Raw genomic sequence first — 23,872 nt, 5'->3', positions numbered from 1 at the left:
CAAAAATCGATCGAACGGGGAATTTGATAGAATTGATTTCCGATCGATTGATTCTATAGAATTGATCGATCGATGACTGAAATCGAACAGTGTATGGGCCCCTTAACAGTCTGGTTACATAGTTAATTGGGTTGAAAAAAGACAAACATCCATCCAGGTCAACCAATAAATAAGGTACAAAACCCACCAGCACCCTCACATATCTCAGCTGATCCAGAGGAAGGAGAAAAACCCTTACAAGGCATGGTCCAATTACTGTAGCACCAGAAGGAAAACAAATCCTTTCCAGATGACAATCATAAAATCCCTGGATCAACGCCACTAGGAATGACCTAATAATCATGATCATAGCCGTGGATGTCTTTCAACACAAGGAAAGCATCTAAGCACCTCTTAAACGCACACATAGAATTTGCCATAACTGCAATAGTTCCTGTGGTAATACATTCTACATTTTTATCACATTTACAGTAAAGAACCCTTTCCTAAATATATGGCTTAAACTTTTTTTTCATCCATGTGCAGATCATGTCTCCTTATCCTTTGCACAACCCTAGGGACACAAAGCTAATCTGCCGAGCTTTTATATTGTGATCTGATGTATTTATTCATGTTAATTAGATCTCCTCTAAGGCGTCTTTTCTCCAGAGTATATAAGCCCAGAGTTGTCGCTCTTTATACCTGGCTCCTCCCATTATTCCGATCACATAACAGCATAGCCCTGACACTTTATAGTTGGACACTGCCATTACCCTGATCACATGACAGCATAGTGCTGTCACCCTTTACACCTACCAGTGTTGCCAACTCATCCATTTAATTACTGACACATACGAATTATACAGGTTTCGTGGCCAAGTAGATGCAGGTAAGGCACTGATTACGTGTAAGTAGCCCCAGAACCTGTATAACTTAGATGTGTCAGTAATTAAAGGGATGAGTTGGCAACACTGACACCTACCCCTCCCATAATTACAATCACATGACAGCAAAGCCCTGACACTGTATATCTAGCCCCTCCCACTACCCCACCACATAACAGCACAGTGCTGTCAGTCTTTATACCAGTCCCTCCCCCTTATCCAAATCACATAAGAGTACAGCGCTGTCAACCTTAGCACCTGACCTCTCAGACTATCCCAATCTTATAACACCACAGTGATGTCACTCTTTACACCTCTCCCCTCCTATTACTCCGATCACATGACAGCACAGTGATGTTATTCTTTACACCAGCCCCTCCCCCTTATCCCAATCACATGATAACACTGTTCTGACGCCCTTTACATCTAACCCCTCCCATTATTCCTATCACATGACAGCATAACCCTGACACTTTATACCTGGCCCCTCCCATTATCCCATCTCATGACAGAACAGTGCTGGTACTCTTTACTCCAGCTCCTCCCCATTATCCCAATCACATAAGAGTACAATGCTATCGACCTTAACACCTGACCGCTTGCGCTATCCCAATTACATGACAGTACAGTGATGTCACTCTTAACAACTGACCCTCCTATTACTCCAATCACATGACAGAACAGTGCTGTTACTCTTTACACAAACCCCTCCCCCTCTTATCCCAATCACAGAGTACAATGCTGTCAACCTTAACACCTGACCGCTTGCATTATCCCAATTACATGACAGTACAGTGCACAGGGGATAAGTCAATAGGATCCTAATTACTTACCATGCTCCTTCTTTCTAGGCCTCAGCATCTCTGCTGCCTTCTGATTGGGCCTCGGAGGGGCGCTGGGTGCTCTCCACTGATATGCAGGCTACGAACAGAAGAAATGTCAGGGTACAGCCACAGCCATAAGGATGGCCTAACACTGGAACCAGCTGCTTGGCATAACTCACCGGAGAAGCATTAGGCAAGTCCTGGACCTGGCTGTGTTCTGATGCAACAACTGGAGGCGGATAGCAGATCTGCCAGTCATCAAAGCCTGTGTAGACCAGTCCAGGAGGACTGTATGGATAGGGGTACGGAGGGCAGGCAGGTCCTACGTGACGCTCTTGCATGTATCTGTCTCCCTGGAACAGAAACCACAATGAAGATGAGCACCATGAGTGGAGATTGTAGACTGTAGACAAACGAAAGATCACAAATTGGCCAGATTTCCATGAAAGACCACAAATTGGCCAGATTTCCATGAAAGACCACAAATTGGCCAGATTTCCAAGACCACAAATTGGACAGATTTCTATGAAAGACCACAAATTGGCCAGATTTCCAAGACCAAAAATTGGCCAGATTTCTATGAAATACCACCAATTGGCCAGATTTCCATGAAAGACCACCAATTGGCCAGATTTCCATGAAAGACCACCAATTGGCCAGATTTCCATGAAAGATCACAAATTGGGCAGATTTCTATGAAAGACCACAAATTGGCCAGATTTCCACGAAAGATCACAAACTGCCCAGATTTCCACGAAAGATCACAAATTGCCCAGATTTCCACAAAAGACCACAAATTGGCCAGATTTCCGATCTTCTCAACCTATCTTGAAGAAGAGATACCCATTTCCACCACTGACCAATTAGATGGCTCTATAGCATTAATAGAATATAGGCACGCTGTTAACCAGTGACTCTGGATGTACATCTGGATTTAAAACCCATAAAGGAAGTATTTGCATATTCCATCATGGACCAGAAGTGATACGTTGTGGCTGCACCTTCTCGCTCATGGGAAAAATTATTATTTGCAAATACCTTTAGATTTCAGAAGATAATTAAAGCAAACCTGTGACAAAAATTACAACCCCGTACCCCCCCCCCCCCAACCCCCCGCAAAAGTCAGATGCATACCAAGGTAGAGAGAGGCATCTGTATGATCGAGAGGCTTCCACGGTCCTCCTACAGCCCACTGCTGCTCACGAGGACCCGCTTCTCTTCCTGGCTGCAGTCCCGTCTGTGTACGAGCCACACTGCACAGGGGCAAGTACCGCCCACACCTACACTGCATGTCAAAGCAGCTCGTCCTCTGTGCACAAAAGGCTGCATGCTACTGAGCAGAGGTGAAGCATACTTGCACATGTGCAGTGTGGCCACGCCCGTATACACAGGGGAGCATGTCCACGAGAACATATTCAACATGTTCCCTACTGGGATGATGAGGCCAAGGGGGAAGCTGGACATGACAGAGGACCCCTTTTACTGAGGTAGCTAAACTTTTTTTTGTCTTGGGTATACTTTAACATAGCTGGAGGGGGGGGGGGGGGGGGGGGAGAGACTGCAGGGGATTTTGGATACCTTTAGGACCCCTACATAAGAAGTTGTATGTATATAGAGAGAGGGCACGTGTTTATATATTTATTGATATTACATTATGTACAGTACTCCCCTCCTTCTGAAAATCAGTAAACAGAGTATTGCTCCCAAGCTATTTTTTTTACTATAATAGGCATTTGGGAACTGGGATGAACTTGCCCCCCGATCGTTCTCCAGACTCTCTGCTGAACCAGGGGCGTAACTAGACATCACTGGGCCCCCCTGCGAAACTTTGGATGGGCCCCCCCCCCCCACCCACGCGAAACTTTGGATGGGCCCCCCCCACCCCCCTCGCTTTCTGCACAGGAAAACTGAGGACCAATGTGTTTTCCCCATGCAGATAAAAACACTTAGACTAAAGCTCAACACACACCATACAATCTTGGTTGTACAGATTTACCAAATCTATGTAGTATAAGGGCCAACAGATTGAAAATACCTTAAATGATTGATTGGATAAGCTCTTATACTACATGAAAGTGGTAGGATTGAACAACCACGATTGTATGGTGTGTGTTGAGCCTTAAAGGAAATGTCAGGCAATCTATGCTACCCCCAGATCTACTTACCCAGGGCTTCCTCCAGCCCCTTGTAGCCGACAAGTCCCTTGTTGCAGGTCTGCTCCCAGTACATACAGTACATGCACACACAGCCGTATTATTTTACTAAAGGTGGGTACACACGTCAGACAGGGGCGTAGCAATAGGGGGTGCAGAGGTAGCGACCGCACCGGGGCCCTTGGGCAAGAGGGGCCCCGAAGGGTCCACCCTTTATCACAGTATTAGCTCTCTATTGGTCCTGTGCTGGTAATAATCACTTCTATAGATGCTTTCAATAGTAGTAATCCTTAACACACTGTTCCCTATTCCCTTCTTGCACCTCTGACACTGTGGTTGTCCTTGGCAAGTTTTGGTGCGCTGTATCAATTGCTATGTATAAAGTTCTTGGGGGGGCCCCATGTAAAACCTGCACCAGGGCCCACAGCTCCTTAGCTACGCCACTGACGTCGTCAGATAAAAGTCTTTGGAAAATGAAAGATCACAGACCAATTTTACCCCATTCCATGTAGTATGAGAGCCATACTCTACACAGTCTATTCTATGGAGCTGAACTCCACATCAGAAAAAAATCTTTGCAAGATGCTGCACACACAGATGCTGCACACATGCAACAGATCAGTATCTGCAAAAGATCTGTTTCTTCAAAAGATCTGTTCCTGCAAAATGCATTCATAGTCTATGATATCTGCAGATCCTCATACACACCTTGTTTAATGGACAATTATCTGCAGATCAGATCCACCAGGATGGATCTTCAGATCGGCAGATAATTGTCTGATCTGCAGATGAATGTCCGTTAAACAAGGTGTGTATGAGATCTGCAGATATCATAGACTATCAATGCATTTTGCAGGAACGGATCTTTTGCAGGAACGGATCTTTTGCAGATACTGATCTGTTGCATGTGTACAGCATCTTTGTGTGCAGCAGCTTGCAAAGATGTCTGTTTGATGGAGAGTTCAGCTCCATAGAAAAGACTGTGTAGAGTATGGCTCTTATACTACATGGAAGGGGGTAAAATTGGTCTGTGATCTTTCATTTTCCAAAGACTTTTATCTGATGTGTGTGACCTTTAATGAGAGCACATGCTATATGGAGAAACAATGACATGCTTAACATAACATATAGTATTCACTGAAACTTTGGCAAAACATTCAGAATGTCACTGATTGATTCACTCTTATTACGGGATCTTTTAACTCAGTATGAGACAAGCTCTCAATGAAGCAGCAACAGTAGACCAATCTCCACTCTGCTGTGTTGTAAAAGTAATTAGAGGCCATAAGGTCAAGCCTGTGTGATAAGATCTAGGAATCCTTTCAGAGTGAACAAGGGAAAGTCTAAAAGGTTTTTTCAAAATGTGACTTATTCTTTGTTAGGTTTTACATGCAGCCATCAGATCTTTGCAGCAGTGAGAGACAGATGTTTTTTACGAACCCTAGGGAGCAGGGACAGTGTATAAATTCCAGAGTCCTTATCTGTGTTTTGGACACATGCAGTCAATATAGCAATGGTGCGAGAGCAGAATACGTTTTTTTCTCTTTTTTTCTCTCCTTCCCTTAGCTGTCAGTCTCTCAAGCTTTTCCCCCCACGGGCCCCCTGTGGCTTCTGGGCCCCCCTGCGGAGGCATCCCTTGCAGGGTCTATTGTTACGCCCCTGTGCTGAACGTTTATGTAATGTGACATTGCTACGCATGTGATACGAAGGCTCTGAACACAGCGCTTTCCTCCCTCTCTCCGAGGCCAGAGAAGATCATGCTTCACATTCAGACCTCTGACAAACATTGGCGGTCGGAGCCATCGCTTAACCAGAGAGGAGCAGCAATTAATCTCTATTCAGCAGAAGTGTAATTGCAGCTGAGGCCTGGACCATTTCATTAGCGCTGCCTGGATGACGCACACACGATGACTCAGCCGCGCCACATCAATAACCTCTGTGCAGAGGAGCACAAAGCTGCGCGATACGCCCGCCACTCCACTCAATCAACCCAATCAGGGCTCTAAAGAGACGATTATGTCTTCAGCACGCTTCATAGGTATCGTGCAGCTTATGTGATAATGCTTAAAGGGGGATTGTCAACCATAAAACCAAATTCCATCTACCCACTGCTCTGTGTTAATTATGCAGTCTACAACCTGACCATGCATTGCAAGCATTCCAATGTAATCATAAATGTTTCTGCTGTAATAAATCTTATCTCAATCAGACTTGGCTCTATGTGGTACATTGGCCAGGAAGAAGTAAGCTTATTATCTTCCCTCCCACATGCCTGCTCCTCACTGATTGGCTGAGGGCAGTTCAGTGTGACCGGCTGAGGCTGAGAAGGGAAATACACCTCACCCCCATGCAGAAGCTGTTGAAATACAATCTATGCTGTGCTCACATGCATTTACAAAGCAAGCTAGATATGACAATGCAGTTTCAAGGAGGAAAAATAAAAGAGTAAGGGAGGAAGTGACATCAGGATTGGCTTCAGTCAGAGGCAGTAAAGATGGAAAATGCCTGCAACAGTTTTCTCTTTATTTACTATATAAAATTCAATGAAATAAAAATGTGGACAATACAATACATATTTTATATAAGTAGAACAAGTATTTATCTACTTACGGTATATATGTGATTTTTTTTCCTGGGATAGAATGGCTAATCCCTGCTGCTTTAACCGTTTGGGGAGCGCCTGTATTAGATCCTATGCCGCATTTGTGGCTGTTCTAGCCTGATGTTGCGTAGGATTTACGCCGCCCGCCGTTTCCGCTCCCAATGCAATCGTGTGAACCCGAGAGGGGAGATTAAGCTGTCATATGACAGCCGACAACTCCCCTCAGTGATTAGGAGCCATCGCAATTGGCTCCTGATCACATGATCACTACGATCGCCGGTGAATCGTAGTGATCACCAATACAGCCGTGGTGGTCTGAGGGGGAAGAAGAGGATACACACTTACCTCCCTCCCGTTCCCACGACGATCGGCAATCCCCTCCTCTCTGGCCAGCATCCCCGCTCTCTCTGACGTCAGCGCCGGGTCCTGGCTTGATGACGTCATCAAGCCGCGACCCGGAATGAGCGGCAGTAGGAGCGGAGACGCCGGCCGGAGCGAAAAGGGTCCACTGTGGCTCATCGCTGGAGCCTGGAAGGTGAGTAATGGCTGCCAGCTACAGGGGGAGACCTGGCTACACAGGGGGGAGACCATGCCCAGCTAGCCCTCCCAGGGATCCGTCTGCCTGACCCCCCCCAAACGCGACGCCCCCTTCAGCAAAAACGCCTGGTCCTTAAGTGGGGTTAGGCGGCCGGTCCCCAAAGGGTTACAGTACACTGAAGTGAGAGGGATATGGAGGCTGCCTTATTTATTTCCATTTAACCAATACCAGTTGCCTGGCAGCCCTGCTGATCCTCTGACTCCAGAAAGCCAGGTACACATATCCACTTTTGATTAGCCAATGACTGGCTAATGTTACCACTTCCATGTAGTATGAGAACTTACATACACAATCCGTTAATGGCATTCAAAATCTGTTGGCGATCCCGCTTTATGGAAGTGGTCAAATTGGTCAGTGATTAGCCAATCAGAAGTCGATACGAGTATTTACAATTACTATAAACCCTGAACAAGCATGCAGATCAGATATTTGACTTAAAGAGAGCCTGCGGTGGGATCATATAATGAAATAAAATCTAGGCTACCTGATCCGAGGGGGCTGGGTGGATCAGGTAGCCGCCATCCACACCGCTCTCCACTCCTGAGGCCAGCAATGCCCCACTTCTGGGTCACGACGCTGGAAGGAGAGAAATCTCTCTCTCTCAGTGTGCGGGGAGGCAGGGGAGCGGCAGTGGGCGTGGCCAGGGAGAGAGAGCTGCCCAATGGCAGCTCTGGAAAGCCTGCAGGAACGCCCCTAGCGGGGTGTAAAGCAGGGAATCCCTCTCCTCCTCTTACCCTCCATGACAAATACTGTCTCTAATTTCGAGGGGGGCTATAGTGCGGCGCTGGAGGGGCTGAGGGCGGCTGGGGGGGGGAGGGTGGAGGACAGAGGCATGTCAAGAGGCAGAGAACATGCCTCTGTGTTCCATCTGCCCCCCCCCCCCCATGCACCAGACACCACCCCCCCCCCCCACCCCCAGCCGCCCTCAGCCCCTCCAGCGCCGCACTATAGCCCCTAAGTTTGATCGGATTTACCGCATGCTTGTTTCAGGAGGGTGATTCAGACACTATTGATGATCGAAAGATAAGCAGGGCTGCCAGGCAACTGGTATGATTCAAAAGTAAATGTAAATATGGCAGCCTCCATATCCTTCTCACTTCAGGTGTCCTTAAGAGAAACTTTACTGAATATAACGTAATGAATATCACTTTATAAATAATTTAGTCTGTGTTTGCCCATTTTAACATCTTTCCTCACTCTTATTTACATTCCTAAACTCATCATGGCTGGTGATATATTTACTGCTGGCAGGTGCATCACTGTGTAATGTTTGTTTACTGTGAACCAAAATGAGCAGAAGCAACACCTGGTTTCCCAGAATGGTCTGGGAGGAGAATTCCGTATAGCTAAACAGACACCACTGGGAGGGTGGGACTGCATACCAATTTACAGCAATATATCACTATAGAAAGGTAAAAGTGGGTATCCTGAATGATATCGTACATTCTACAATGTGCTACTAGAGTTCCTCTTTAAATGCTGTAGTTCTGGTATTTTTTTTTAGAATGGCAATTCAAGGAGTGCCATAATAAATAATTAGGCTAATAACACAGAACAATACTCAATACAATACAATACAGCCATTACTTGACTACTATCTTTAAAAACCATGCAAAGTATATTCAATCAACCTAAAAAGTTATTTAAAGTGTAGCTGAACTTATATGTGACACAATGTTTTTCACGATGTAATTTAGTTTAGTTTTTTTTATTGTAAGTGTTAATAAATCAGTGCGGTTATCTATGCAAATGAGGTAGTCTGACTAGCAGTCTACTGCAGCTCTCCTGAAAAATATATAAAAGAAGAAGCACTTGTATCTGGCTAAACAAACACTCCTGATATCAGAATAGTGCTGAAAAGTTCAAAAGGTCCTTATTTCTCTGCATTAGAGCTGAATGAACCAGATTTAATGATACATTGACATTGCTGCAGTTTACACTTCACACTTAGAATTTCAGCTATAAGGCTCAGTGCACACCAAGCGGATTTGGTTGCGATCCGCCGGCCGCATCCATCTGTTAATCCGCTTGGGTAATGTATTTCAATGGGCTGGTGCACACCAGAGCGGTAGGCGTTTTGCAGAAACGCATACTCCCGGGGCTGCAGCATTTTTGGGATTTCGGAGGCGTTTCTGCCTCCAATGTTAAGTATAGGAAAAACGCAAACCGCTTGATAAAACGCCAGATCAGAGCGGTTTTCCAGGCGTTTTTGTTACAGTAGCTGTTTAGTAACCGCTTTACTGTAACAATATCTGTAATCTGCTACACAAAAAAAGCTACACAAAACCGCAAAACGCTAGCAAAACTCTTCAGAATAATAAGAAAAAACGCTTCAAAAACTGCTAGCGTTTTGCGGATCTGCTAGCGTTTTTTGGTGTGCACTAGGCCTAACACTGAAAATAAGAATAGGAGACTCCAGGAAGGTTATATTTACCATTACCACTACACATACAACTGATTATCTTATAAGTTTATCTTCACTTCAAGTTTGCTTTAAATGTATAGCTATAAATGATATATGGAGGCTGCCATATTTATTTCCTTTTAAACAATACCAGTTGCCTTGCACCCTGCATATTTATTTGGCTGCAGTAGTGTCTGAATCACACAGCAGAAGCAAGCCTGCAGCTAAACCAGCCACTCTTCAGTCAGAGCACCTGATCTGCATGCTTGTTCAGGGGCTGTGGCTAAAAGGATTAGAGGCAGAGGATCAGCAGGACAGCCAGGCAATGTGCATTGTTTAAAAAGAAAAAAAAATATGGCATCCTCCATATCCTTCTCACTTTAGGTGTCCTTTAAGACTTCATGGAATTCCCATTAATAATAGCACTGGCAACAGATGCTGTTGGAAAATGTAAGATGCAGCTAGCAGTGATCGTCACCACCAGTTAGTGTCAGTTATTCTTTACAGCCCATCTTGGCAAATATTAACGCAGTTACTAAAAAGCATGATGTGCTCCAGTAGTAATAATCATCCAGTGGGCCAATTAAAGAGCACAAACATGCCGGGTCAGGAGGTAGCCGGGTTCACTGGCGCTAAGTCAGCAAGCCGACGCCCACGTTTATTAACTGCTGACACCTTCAGCTTCCACGACGAAAACCACAAAGTATCAAACAAAAAACTCACCAGTAACACAGCACAGCAAAATGCAAAAATAAATAAATAAATAAAATACTAAAGATAAAAAAAAAAAATCCGGAAAAAGCAACTGGACCTTACTGAAATCCAGATGACAATGTTGCAGGAAGAAAACCGTTAGAGGCTCTGCCAGGAAATGAAGGTAGAGTGGTAGAAGCCTTGCATGACAGCGTTGCTACTTTACCTGTTGCCGTGTGGGTTCCCGAACACCGTCTCTCTCCCGCCTCAAGTCCTCCTGGCAGGAATGCAACTGAAAGAGGGAAGGGAGAAAAATAGCATTTAGGGCTAAGCATCGCTGGGGGTGGGGTTAGGAGTTTAGGGCTGGGCATCGCTGGGGGTGGGGTTAGGAGTTTAGGGCTGGGCATCGCTGGGGGTGGGTTAGGAGTTTAGGGCTAGGTATTGCTGGGGGTGGGGTTAGGAGTTTAGGGCTAGGCATTGCTGGGGGTGGGGTTAGGAGTTTAGGGCTAGGCATCGCTGGGGGTGGGGTTAGGAGTTTAGGGCTGGGCATCGCTGGGGGTGGGGTTAGGAGTTTAGGGCTGGGCATCGCTGGGGGTGGGTTAGGAGTTTAGGGCTAGGTATTGCTGGGGGTGGGGTTAGGAGTTTAGGGCTAGGCATCTCTGGGGGTGGGGTTAGGAGTTTAGGGCTAGGCATTGCTGGGGGTGGGGTTAGGAGTTTAGGGCTAGGCATTGCTGGGGGTGGGGTTAGGAGTTTAGGTTAGGAGTTTAGGGCTGGGCATCGCTGGAGGTGGGTTAGGAGTTTAGGGCTAGGCATTGCTGGGGGTGGGGTTAGGAGTTTAGGGCTAGGCATTGCTGGGGGTGGGGTTAGGAGTTTAGGGCTAGGCATTGCTGGGGGTGGGGTTAGGAGTTTAGGGCTAGGCATTGCTGGGGGTGGGGTTAGGAGTTTAGGGCTAGGCATTGCTGGGGGTGGGGTTAGGAGTTTAGGGCTAGGCATCGCTGGGGGTGGGGTTAATAGTTTAGGGCTAGGCATTGCTGGGGGTGGGGTTAGGAGTTTAGGGCTAGGCATTGCTGGGGGTGGGGTTAGGAGTTTAGGGCTAGGCATTGCTGGCAGTGGGTTAGGAGTTTAGGGCTAGGCTTGGTGGGGGTGGGGCCAATCTCCCCCAATGCCTACCCCCCCACTCACCATTGCCTAACCCTAACCGACCTCCCTACTGATGCCTACAGACCCGCTCCCGATGCCTAAACCTAACCTACACATCACCATGCCCAACCCTAACACCTCCGCCGCAAACCCGCCTATAACCACGCCACCTAACCCGCTGTACAGATTTTCTAAAGATTTCAGAGTGAAATCTGTTAAAAATCTATAGCCCCGCAGCATTACCCTATTGGATCCAGTATAGCATTATGGGCCATCAACCTGCTGCCCTCGACCCGCCGCCGATTAATCTACATTTTCGTCAGGACTGATTGGGTCTGCAAATCAATCAGTCAATCAATTAAGCTGCCTGCTGCATTGATTTATGGCCAAATCGATCTGAGCAATCAAATTGGCCATATATCGACAGAATAAATTGATAGTGTGTAGACACCGTTACAGCCAGAAAACAAGGCTATTTTCTAAACATCAGCATGGCTCTCTTCAGATTTTTCAGTTTAGAAGATACGGTATTCTATATCACCTGGGAGTTGGCCTGCAACAGCTGCGTCTGAAGCTGCTCCAGCTGTTTCTTTAGCTCCTCCTTCTCCTCATTCATACGTTCTCGGTCACTGCGCTCCCTTTTAAAGTCTTCTTCAAAAATTGCCACCTGGTCAGAGAAAGGGAGAACGAGAGGATTTCGATAATATAATGCGCTATTAACTCATAATCAGCCTCAAAGGAATTATCTTGTTTGAGATAAGAGCACTGCTTTTATCTTTAGCAGGAAGAATGGTGCTGTAAATTCTTGGGATGCATTGATGGCTCTCTGCTAGCAGAGGATATAGAAACTGAAAGCAGAAGACCTCTGTTATTGTCTAACACTGCCCCCTAGTGACAAGTGACCATAATGACACATTACAGTAGTACTAATTAGCAGCAAGGAAATTTAACAAATAAGACGTAAACATTTTTGTTACTAAATTTAAAGAGATCCCGAGGTGGGTTTTAAGAATCCTATTAGCACACAGAGGCTGGTTCTGCATATAATCACCAGCCTCTGTTACTATACTGTTCCCCCCCAGGCCTCCCCCGACCTCTGCTGTCTCCCATAAATCGAACCGCTGTGCTAGCAACACGCAGCGTGTCGCTAGCAGGCTGTTTACATGTAGACTGTCACTCTCCGCCGCTTCCCGCCTGTGTCCCTTCCCTCCAATCAGCTTACAGAGGCGGGGAGGGAAGGGACGCACACCGGGAGCGGCGCTATAGAGGAGGCGGGGAGCGGCGGACAGTGACAGTGCAGATGTAAACAGCCTGCTAGTCATATCTAAGGTATGCTGTACAACCAAAGTCTGAATGTTCCACCCGGACCTAAGCACCAAGTAGATATCCTAAACCACACTGCCTCTAGGTTTAGGAGGCAGTGTAGTTTATCTTGCCTTGAAACCTGCCATTGCATTTTATTTATTATTTTATTATATATTAACATCTTCTTATTAGCTGTTCTGAGCGTTTGTGTACTTGAAGCACAGAGAGCTTCACAGAGAGGTCCTTTTCATTTGTTACACACATTGTAACAACATTGGAATGTAAACAAAGATACTGTTATCTCAAGTCTGGATGCGGATTTGAAGCTGAATAGCAGGACAAAGTGCTTTGTTTAACCATTTCAGTGATGTTCTGCTAAAAAAAGAATTCTGGGATAGTAGCTTTCAAGCTATGAGGAAATGCTGGCTTTCCGACCACTTTAATGTCACCAATTCTGTATTTTGTACAGTTTCTGTATTTTGTATATTGGTGTATACCATTGTCTGTATTATTTTGTACACCATTTTTTTCCTTAGTTTGTACAGCGCCACAGAAATTAATAAGGATAATAAAACATTTGCACTGTGAAGCTGAATAAAGGAACTCATTCCGTGTAAGGAACACATTACACATCACACACAGGAGGATTCAATTCACAGATTCTCTGGGTTATCTAAAAAAATATCACATTACCAAATACCTTAACTTTTACTTTAGGATAAATGACAATATTCTTTCCCAGTAATACCTGCATCTGTTTCTTCCATCATCCTCTGCATTGTGTATTGTGCAGATGTGTAGGGGAGATTTTTAGAGTTTGGGGAGAAGGAGATCCCTTTAACCTCTTTAACCCATTCACGTTCCGTCGTTTTCATTTGAGAAATGTTTACCTCCCATTCATTAGCCTATAACTTTATCACTACTTATCACAATGAACTGATCTATATCTTGTTTTTTCCGCCACCAATTAGGCTTTCTTTGGGGGGTACATTTTGCTAAGAGCCACTTTACTGTAAATGCATTTTAACAGGAAGAATAAGAAAAAAAACGGAAAAATTCATTATTTCTCAGTTTTCAGCCATTATAGTTTTAAAATAACACATGCCTCCATAATTAAATACAATACGTGAGTGTATTGTATTTGCCCATATGTCCCTGTTATTACACCGTTAAAATTATGTCCCTATCACAATGTATGGCGACAATATTTTATTTGGAAATAAAGGTGCATTTTTTCCGTTTTGCATCTATCATTAATTTACAAGTTTAAAATAAAAAAAAAAAATAGAAATATTTCATCTTTACATTGATATTTAAAAAGTTTAGACCCTTAGGTAAATATTTACATGTGTTTTTTTTTTTATTGTAATGTTTTTTTTTTTTATAGTAAACATTTTATTTGGGTATTTTTGGGAGGGTGGGAGGTAAAGAGCAGTTTTATAATGTAAATGTGTGTTGAGTTTTATTTTTTCACTTTTAGTTGTAGTTTTACTTTTTGGCCACAAAATGGCGGCCATGAGTTTGTTTACATGACGTCACTCTAAGCGTAACATACACTTAGAGAGATGCATGGGGGACGCTACAGCCAGAAAAAGCACAGCTTCCGAGAGAAGCTGTCGCTTTTTCAGCGGGGGAGAGGAATCAGTGATCGGGCACCATAGCCCGATTCACTGATTGCCTGGCTAACGAACCGCGGGCCGGGAGCATGCATGCGATCGGCCGCGGGAGCGTGCATGGTTCCTGGACGTAGTTTCTACGTCCAGGAACTAAAATAGGTTAAAGGATACCTGAAGTGACATGTGACATGATGAGATAGACATGTGTATGTACAGTGCCTAGCACACAAATAACTAGACTGTGTTCCTTTTTTTCTTTTTCTGCCTGAAAGAGTTAAATATCAGGTATGTAAGTGGCTGACTCAGTCCTGACTCAGACAGGAAGTGACTACAGTGTGACCCTCACTGATAAGAAATTTCAACTATAAAACACTTTCCTAGCAGAAAATGGCTTCTGAGAGCAAGAAAGAGGTAAAAAGGGGAATTTCTTATCAGTGAGGGTCACACTGTAGTCACTTCCTGTCTGAGTCAGGACTGAGTCAGCAACTTACATACCTGATTTTTAACTCTTTCAGACAGAGAAAGGAAAAAAAGGAACACAGCCTAGTTATTAGTGTGCTCGGCACTGTACATACCCACGTCTATCTCATCATGTCACATGTCACTTCAGGTATCCTTTAAACAACCTTAAAGAGGAACTGTAGCGACAATGATGTAATTAATAAAATTGCTTAAATTTTTTACGATATTCATTATTAAAAGGAAAGGTAAATAACAGGCTAGTGACAATCTGCGTGTCGCTAGCCTGGAGTTTTTTTTTTTTAAATGGGGGACAGCAGAGCACGGGCGAAGACTGGGGGGACACTGTAAGGACACAGACGCTTTGCATTGCATGCAGAATGTGCCTCTGTGTCGGAATATTAAAATACCTCGGATTCTCTTTAAAGAGGAGGATTGTTTGCTGCAGCAGTAAGACACATGGCACGCCCCCTGACAGCAGCTCTGTGCTGGGCCAGCGTGACCGGCTCCAGTACAATCTATGGAACCAGTCAGTGGGGGGCAGCACAGCGCTGCTGTCAGGATGTGTACCATACAGCAGACACCAGCTCAGGGTGGCAATGCATAAACCACACCTGGAAACAGACTTAAAGGGGACCTGAACTCAGAACTTCCGCTCTGCTCTAAAAGATAAGCAACAGCATAATAACCTTTATAGAAAAACATTTATTTGTTACAGCTGATACAAATCCTACAATCTATCTGCAGTGTGTCTACTTCCTGCTTTCATGGAAGCAGACATAGGGTTAACATCCTGCCTGTGTTTACAAATTAGCAGCTCTGCAGAGGCAGATGAGATTCCTGAGCTGACACGGCTGAGAGATCAAATTACAGTTGTGATTAGTCATTGATGAGGGGGGAGTTAGACAGGCTAAACTCGCTAAATACATACAGGGTGCATTTCTCTAGGTTTCCCTTCTGTCCTGTGCAAGAGTTCAGGTCCCCTTTAAAAGACAACTGAAGTGAAATTAATATGTAGGCTGACATATTTATTCCCTTTTAAAAAATACCAGTTTCCTGGCTGTCCTACTGATCCTCTGCCTCTAGCGCTTTTAGTCACAGCCCCTTAACAAGCATGCAGGTCAGGTTCTCTAACTGAAGTGTGACTTGATTAGCCATATGCTTGTTTCATGTGTGATTCAGACATTATTGCAGACAAAGAGAGCAGCAGGATTGTCAGGCAACTGGTATTGTTTAAAAGAAAACATACATTCAGGGGGGCACATAACCTTCATAAATGTAATGGCGTATAAAAAATATGTTCTAGAAAATTATGAACTGTATATAAACGAATCCAAGTATGTGGTTTAAATTATTAAAAAAAATACATAGTAACGTTCACAAATGTATATTTGTCAACAGGTACTTTAAGAAGAACTGTAGTGGAAGCAATAGAATAAAATTGCTTATTTTTTACAGTATTCTTATATAAATGATTTAGTCAGTGTTTTCCCATTGTAAAATCTTTCCTCTCCCTGATTTACATTCTGACATTTATCACTGGTGGTGACATCTTTAGTCCTGGCAGGGGATCTGTATGGAATGTTTGGTTACTGAGAGTTCTATGCACAGAGGGAGATACTGCTTGCTTGGCAGTTGGAAAAAAATTCTGTTATTTCCCACAATACAACAAGGTTTACAGACAGGAAACTGTCAGGACCATGGTCATGGCATCGCACTGTGGGAGGGATTTCACCACTATATCAGTAATACAGATCTATTTGAGAAAATGGAAATATTTCTTGTGGGAAAGGGGGCATCAGCTACTGATTGGAATAAAGTTCAATCCTTGGTTTAAGTTCCTCTTATTTTGAGATACTTTTACCTAGACCAAGGGTACTTAGTAAGCCCAGGATTTTATAAGGGCTAAATACTAAAATAATGACTAAAAGCATTCAAACACTGCTCTACCTAACGGCAATAACAGGGTAACACCATGCCAGCTCGTGATTGGGCGGCACTGAGCAAGGTTTGTGTACCTGGAAGTGTACATTGCCTTTACACCAAAGTACAGTACGTTACTAATGAGCTGGATAAGATGATTTACTAGTAACTCTACAACTGGAATTCTCATTAAACGCTAATCCTTTGTGTTATAAAGGTCATAGATTATGTCATTGTTAACACAGCACAAGTTATATCCCATAATAAATCCTCCCCGTTTGTACAAGGTGACCCTGATGGGAGGAAATCACTTACTAGGAGGGTCATTATAGTGGAGGAAGTGTAGGGTGGTAAATAGTCTCTGGGCTAAGAGGAGAAGAGTCGGATCGAGGAAGAGGTGAGAGAGGCTCCAGCCTCAGGGCACAATGTAGGAGGGGGCGCAGGGCGGGGCAGAGAGGCTCCAGCCTCAGGGTGCAGTGTAGGAGGGGGCAGGGCCGGGCCGAGGCAGAGGCGAGAAAGGCTCCAGCCTCAGGGCGCAGTGTAGGAGGGGGCGCAGGGCGGGGGCAAGGCAGAGGCGAGAGAGGCTCCAGTCTTAGGGCACAGTATAGGAAGGGGCGCAGGGCGGAGCCGAGGCAGAGGCGAGAGAGGCTCCAGCCTCAGGGTGCAGTATAGGAAGGGCACAGGGCAGAGCCGAGGCAGAGGCGAGAGAGGCTCCCAGTGTAGTAGGGGGGCGCAGGGCGGGGCCGAGGTGAGAGGCTCCAGCCTCAGGGTGCAGTGTAGGAGGGGGCGCAGGGCGGAGCCAGGGCAGAGGTGAGAGAGGTTCCAGCCTCAGGGCGCAGTATAGGAGGGGGAGCAAGGCAGAGCCGAAGCAGCGGCGAGAGAGGCTCCAGCCTCAGGGCACAGTGTAGGAGGGGGTGGAGCAGGGCGGGGCCAAGGCAGAGGCGAGATAGGCTCCAGCCTCAGGGCGCAGTGTAGGAGGGGGTGGAAAAGGGCGGGGTGGAGGCAGAGGCAAGAGAGGCTCCAGCCTCACGGTGCAGTGTAGGAGGGGGCGCAGGGCCGGGCTGAGGCAGAGGCGAGAGAGGCTCCAGCCTCAGGGCGCAGTGTAGAAGGGGGCGCACAACTCACTCAGCTATCATTCCCCTATTGTGTTTGATGCAGAGAGGAATAAGAAAAGGGGATACATGGCAGTGACTGCAAGCCAGATAACTAGAGATTAAGGTGTTGGAGGCCCTGGGGCGCCTCTTAGTCTAATAGCAATCAGTGTGTGACGGCTGGGGTGGGAGGGATGGGGAGGGGCCTCTTAGTGTAATAGCAATCAGTGTGTGACGGCTGGGGTGGGAGGGATGGAGGAGGGGCCTCTTAGTGTAATAGCAATCAGTGTGTGACGGCTGGGGTGGGAGGGATGGAGGAGGGGCCTCTTAGTGTAATAGCAATCAGTGTGTGACAGCTGGGGTGGGAGGGATGGGGAGGGGCCTCTTAGTGTAATAGCAATCAGTGTGTGACAGCTGGGGTGGGAGGGATGGAGGGAGGGCGCCTCTTAGTCTAATAGCAATCAGTGTGTGACGGCTGGGGTGGGAGGGATGGGGGAGGGGCCTCTTAGTCTAATAGCAATCAGTGTGTGACGGCTGGGGTGGGAGGGATGGGGGAGGGGCCTCTTAGTCTAATAGCAATCAGTGTGTGACGGCTGGGGTGGGAGGGATGGAGGAGGGGCCTCTTAGTGTAATAGCAATCAGTGTGTGACAGCTGGGGTGGGAGGGATGGGGAGGAGCCTCTTAGTCTAATAGCAATCAGTGTGTGACGGCTGGGGTGGGAGGGATGGGGGAGGGGCCTCTTAGTGTAATAGCAATCAGTGTGTGATGGCTGGGGTGGGAGGGATGGAGGAGGGGCCTCTTAGTGTAATAGCAATCAGTGTGTGATGGCTGGGGTGGGAGGGATGGAGGGGCCTCTTAGTGTAATAGCAATCAGTGTGTGACAGCTGGGGTGGGAGGGATGGGGAGGAGCCTCTTAGTCTAATAGCAATCAGTGTGTGACGGCTGGGGTGGGAGGGATGGGGGAGGGGCCTCTTAGTGTAATAGCAATCAGTGTGTGATGGCTGGGGTGGGAGGGATGGAGGAGGGGCCTCTTAGTGTAATAGCAATCAGTGTGTGATGGCTGGGGTGGGAGGGATGGAGGGGCCTCTTAGTGTATTAGCAATCAGTGTGTGACGGCTGGGGTGGGAGGGATGGGGGAGGGGCCTCTTAGTGTAATAGCAATCAGTGTGTGACGGCTGGGGTGGGAGGGATGGGGAGGAGCCTCTTAGTCTAATAGCAATCAGTGTGGGACGGCAGGGGGGGGGGGGGGGGGAGGGATGGAGGGGCGCACTTTGGTGTCTCAGCCTTGGGTGCGGGAGGATCTTGTCCCGGCTCTAAAGAAGAGTAACATGTCCAGCTCATTTTGTGGAAGACTGTAGACCTGGGATCCACTGGGAGCAATTTTGCAGCACTTGCTATTATCCAGCAATCTCCAAAGCGATATATATCCTCGGATCCCTATAGGGGGTGGTCCCACGAAAAGGCAGAACACAACAACAGTTAAGCGTTCTTCAGAAATACCACAAGAACTGGTCTTATTTTTACAAACATCTGACCACTGGTCAAAATACAGATGTAAACATTTATATGCACAGAGGGAGATACTGCTTTCTTGGCAGTTTGAAACAGCTGTTATTTCCCACGATGCAACAAGGCTCACAGACAGGAAACTGTCAGGACCATAGTCATGACATCACACTGTGGGAGGGGTTTCACCACAATATTAGCCACAAAGCAGTTCCTGATGATCTATATGTGAAAAGGTAAAGATTTCTCATGGAAAAGGGGGTATCAGCTACTGATTAGGAATGAAATTGACTCTTGGGTTAAAGCTCTGCTTTTAAACAAAACAGAAAAGCTTGGCCTTAGCCTGGCATTAACTTGTAAACAAACTCATTCATTCCTCTTCCAGAGAAAAGGAACATATCAAGTTCTCAGTAAATGTGAAAATGGTTCGTTTGGACACAAAAAATGAAGCAGCTACAGATCCGACAATTCCAGAACTGGGAGTACGCACATCAGTCAGGCTCATCAGACAGCACCACCAGTGACCCCTCCCCGGCCGGACAGCGGTCTGGATACATAGACACTGAAAGATGAGTGGACCTGCGGGAGCAGCAGATGTGATCATTGGTCAGAACCGCCAGCGACCCCCCTTCGGCCAGACAGCAGATCTCAGAGGTCTGGATACATAGACACTGAAAGATGAGCGGACCTACAAGAGCAACAGATGTGCTGATCGGTCTGCCAGGAAATCAATCACCGTGACACACTGCGTCAGGACATTTCATAAATCCTCATATTTGAAAAATAGATCATTTATTGCCCTGACAATAGATATTATTTCATTTTCCCCTGACCTCACAGACAATAACAAAACAGAGCATGCGTGTCATCCGTAAAATAAAGGACATAGTCATTTAAGGACAAGGTCATTTAATTAACCAATTAACCCTTCAGCAGCCTATTTAGAGACTTGCAAGTACTCCAGGCCAATTTATTTCAGTACATTTTTTTTTTATTTCTTCTTTGTTGCATTCCCATGTTTCTAATTAGTGCAGCTGTAATGTGTATTTATGGCCATTTGTCACTAGGGGGCAGTGTGAGACAATAACAGAGGACTTCTGCTTTCAGTTTCTATATGTTCTACTAGTAGAGAGAGATCAAAGCATTCCAAGAATTTACAGCACAATGGGTTCTGCCAACCGAGGTAAAAAAAAAAAAAAAACAGTTCACATATCTCAAGCGATAAAACTCTATTGAAGCTGCTAATGGGTAAAGGAAACATTTTAAATTATCTCATTTAAAGGACCACCGTCGCAAAAATCTTAGAATGTAAAACACATACAAATAAGATGCATGTTTCTTGCAGAGTGAAATGGGCGTGACCGCAGCGGCAGCCCCAGGACCGCCTAACGCCAATTGGCGTCAAGTCCTGGGGCTGGCTACTGCAGGGGATCGCCGCTCGGAGACTGTTAGACGGCAAAACCGCCACCTATAAACATTGAACAAGCTCTGCGATCTTCACTGGGGACAGCTATGTGACACGGCTGTCCCCCTGTGGAACACAGGAGCGATCGGCAGTGATAGGATGGGCGGGGGAGGGAGGGTGGGAAAATTAAAGAAAAATATACTTTTTATAAAAATAAAATAAAAATTTGTCAAAAAATAAATAAACATACTGGGGCAATCAGACCCCACCAACAGAGCTGTTGGTGGGGAGAAATCACTTGTATGCTGTGTTGTGCGGCCCCGCAGCTTGGCCTTAACCTTCCTGGCGGTAACCCCGAACGTAGTTTTTCTCAGGCCCTGCTGGGCCGATTTGCATAAATTTTTTTTTGCTGCACGCAGCTAGCACTTTGCTAGCTGCGTGAGCACACCGATCGCCGCCCCGCGCTCGATCGCCGCTATCCGCCGCCCCCCCACCCCCCCCAGACCCCGTGCGCTGCCTGGCCAATCAGTGAGGGGTGGATCGGGACTCCCAATGACGTCACGACGTCGCTGACGTCATCCCGTCATTCTTTGAACGGGATTTCCTGATCGGAGATCGCCGAAGGCGATCGAAGCGGGCGGGGGGATGCCGCTGCACAGCGGCTATCATGTAGCGAGCCCTAGGCAAAGTTTAATAGACCGCCAGGAGGGTTAAAGCTGCAGTGGTCTTAAGGGGTGTTTAACACTGCGGTCCTCAAGTGGTTAAAGCGGATCCGAGATGAAAAACTAACTATAACAAGTAACTTGTCTATATATCTTATCTAAAGTTTAGATAGTTTACACGGCAAATCTGGCTGCAAACAGCTTCAATAGAATATGATTATTTCTTCCTGTGATACAATGACAGCAGCCATGTTGTTTGTAAACATTACACAGAGGCAGGCTTATCTGCATCTTGAGTAAAAAAAAAACCTACCGGTAATCCCCTCTCCTCCCCTCTGCCTCTGAAATCTCTGGCTAGTAATACCTCCCACTCCTCCTGCCCAGACTGAGCTCCCATGAGCCCTTGCTACTGTCTGAAAGTGCCTTGGCTCTCTGAAAACCTGTGGGCGTGGCTTGTTTAGCGTATAGGGAAAAACAAAAACTTATTTGGCTTGAGGAATGCCCTATAAACTATATGAAAGGAACACAATTATACAATGAGTAAACGTTTATCTCTGAACCACTTTAAGACATGATGGCCCATCTGCAATGAACTTTTTCTCCTGAGTTTTCTCCAATGAGACACATTTTAAAATTATTTTTCAGCACATTGCAACAAAAAAAAAAAAAGTGCAATAAGTAGATTATAAAGTACTGTCAACATTATTTTGAGTATTTTCTAGTTTGCTGGTGGCTTAAAAGGCATTTTATTGTCAAGTTGTGAGCATCAGAAAGGAGAAAACTCAGGAGAAAAGGTTACCTGCATATGGGCCAAAGTTCAGTTCACTTTTTCATCTAAGTTTTCCACTAGGTGATATTTTCACATTTTAAATAAAATGTCTTTCGAAGAGAACCCGAGTTGGGTTTGAAGAATTCTATTAGGACACAGAGGCTGGTTCTGCATACTATCACCAGCCTCTGTGTCTGTACTGTGCCCCCCTCCCCCCCCCCCCTGCGCTCTGCTGTCCCCCAGAAAAAAACCAGCCGTGCTACTGACATGCAGCGTGTCGCTAGCTGGCTGTTTACCTTAATGCTGCCAGTCTCTGCAGCTCCCCCGCCTCCTCTATATCACCGATCCCCGCCTGTGTCCCTTCCCTCCCCGCCTCCATAAGCTAATTGGAGGGAAGGGATGCCGGTGGGGGAGCGGCGCTATAGAGGAGGCCGGGGAGCGGCGGTGGCTGGCAGCATTAAGGTAAACAGTCAGCTAGTGACACGCTGCATGTCTTTAGCACTGCGTTTTTTTCTGGGGGACAGCAGAATGTAGGGGGGCCTGGGGGGAGGCACAGCATAGTAACAGAGGCTGGTCATTGTATGCAGAACCAGCCTCTGTGTCCTAATAGCATTCTCAAACCCACCTCGGGTTCTCTTTAAAGAGAATCTGAAGCTTTAAAAAAATATCTATTTTTACTTACAATTCCTATAGAGTAGTATGGCGCTAGCTGAAACACCGCAATCCCGCGGCTGAATGATGTTTTTTCCCCTCCCCCCCAAATACCCAGGACAAAATCCGGGGATCGCTTCCTGTTAGAAGCAATGCTTTCTGCTTTAGCTCTGCCTCTGCTGTGTCAATCAACGCTAATCACCGCCTCTCCCCACCCCTCTCAGTCTTCCTTCACAAAAAGGGGCGGAGGAGAGGCAGAGATTTGCGTGTAGATTAACACGCATAAGGCAGAGCTACAGTGGAAAGCTCTGCCTCTAACAAGACGCGATCCCCGGATTTTGCCCCGGGGATTTGGGGGGGGGGGGGGCGGGGGGGGATTGCGGCGGGGCAGCTAGCGCCATACTACTCTATAGGAATTGTAAGTAAAAATAGATATTTTTTAAGGCTTCAGAGTCTCTTTAAGCCACCGGCAAGCGAGAAAATACATAATGTTGTCAGTACTTTTATACCTACTTTTTGGTACTTCTTTAAATACAGAGTGCTGAAAAGTTATTTTGACAGGAGAAAATGTGAATTGAATAAGGGTCCATGGCCTCTTGATGGGAAGGGGGTGTGGTGGTGTTCTTTTATTGCTTATATTTGAAGCTCTCAAGACGTTTGTCACCGGTGATTTAGTGATTCTGGTAACCGAAGCCGATCTCTCCTGATCGAACGTGGCACACACATACCTGCTGTTTGAGGAGGTCTATCTGAGTGAGGAGTTCTTGGTGTTGCAGGAAGCTGGTGTCCTCCATGGAGGTGGTGAACGAAGGAGAGCGAGGTCCCGATCCCTGGAGCTGCAGTGCTTCCTCCAGGGCCTGCAAACATTACACAACAAGTTAGAGAATCTGGCTACACTCCCGGCTAAATATGGGCAATGAGATACTTAGGCTTGCTTATAAATTCCAGGCCAACTGGATTCTATGAAGAGTAGAATTGGGCCAATCAGAACTGACAGGAAGTGCATTTGTGAACTGCCAGGAAGTGCATTTGAGAACTGCCAGGAAGAGCATTTGAGAACTGCCAGGAAGAGCATTTGAGAACTGCCAGGAAGAGCATTTGAGAACTGACCGGAAGAGCATTTAAGAGCATTTGAGAACTGACCGGAAGAGCATTTGAGAACTGACCGGAAGAGCATTTGAGAACTGACCGGAAGAGCATTTGAGAAC

The 23,872-nt window shown here is 46.2% G+C and overlaps 1 protein-coding gene across 3 annotated transcripts in view; it reads right to left on the bottom strand.

The window, feature by feature from the left end:
- Window positions 1-23,872, bottom strand: part of TNIP1 (TNFAIP3 interacting protein 1) — a 167,037-nt gene that overhangs the window by 4,499 nt on the left and 138,666 nt on the right. For all 3 annotated transcript variants that reach the window (XM_068278378.1, XM_068278376.1, XM_068278377.1), the window contains exons 13-17: window positions 23,393-23,521; window positions 11,819-11,944; window positions 10,364-10,429; window positions 1,867-2,040; window positions 1,697-1,784 (exon numbers count right to left, since the gene is read on the bottom strand). In XM_068278378.1, the coding sequence (XP_068134479.1) occupies window positions 1,697-1,784; window positions 1,867-2,040; window positions 10,364-10,429; window positions 11,819-11,944; window positions 23,393-23,521 (583 nt within the window). The remainder of the gene's footprint in view (window positions 1-1,696; window positions 1,785-1,866; window positions 2,041-10,363; window positions 10,430-11,818; window positions 11,945-23,392; window positions 23,522-23,872) is intronic.

The sequence above is a fragment of the Hyperolius riggenbachi genome, chromosome 3, assembly GCF_040937935.1.
Source record: "Hyperolius riggenbachi isolate aHypRig1 chromosome 3, aHypRig1.pri, whole genome shotgun sequence".
Lineage (NCBI taxonomy): Eukaryota > Metazoa > Chordata > Amphibia > Anura > Hyperoliidae > Hyperolius > Hyperolius riggenbachi.
Note: the sequence above shows the minus strand (reverse complement) of the source record. Positions and strands in the feature narration are given on the sequence as shown.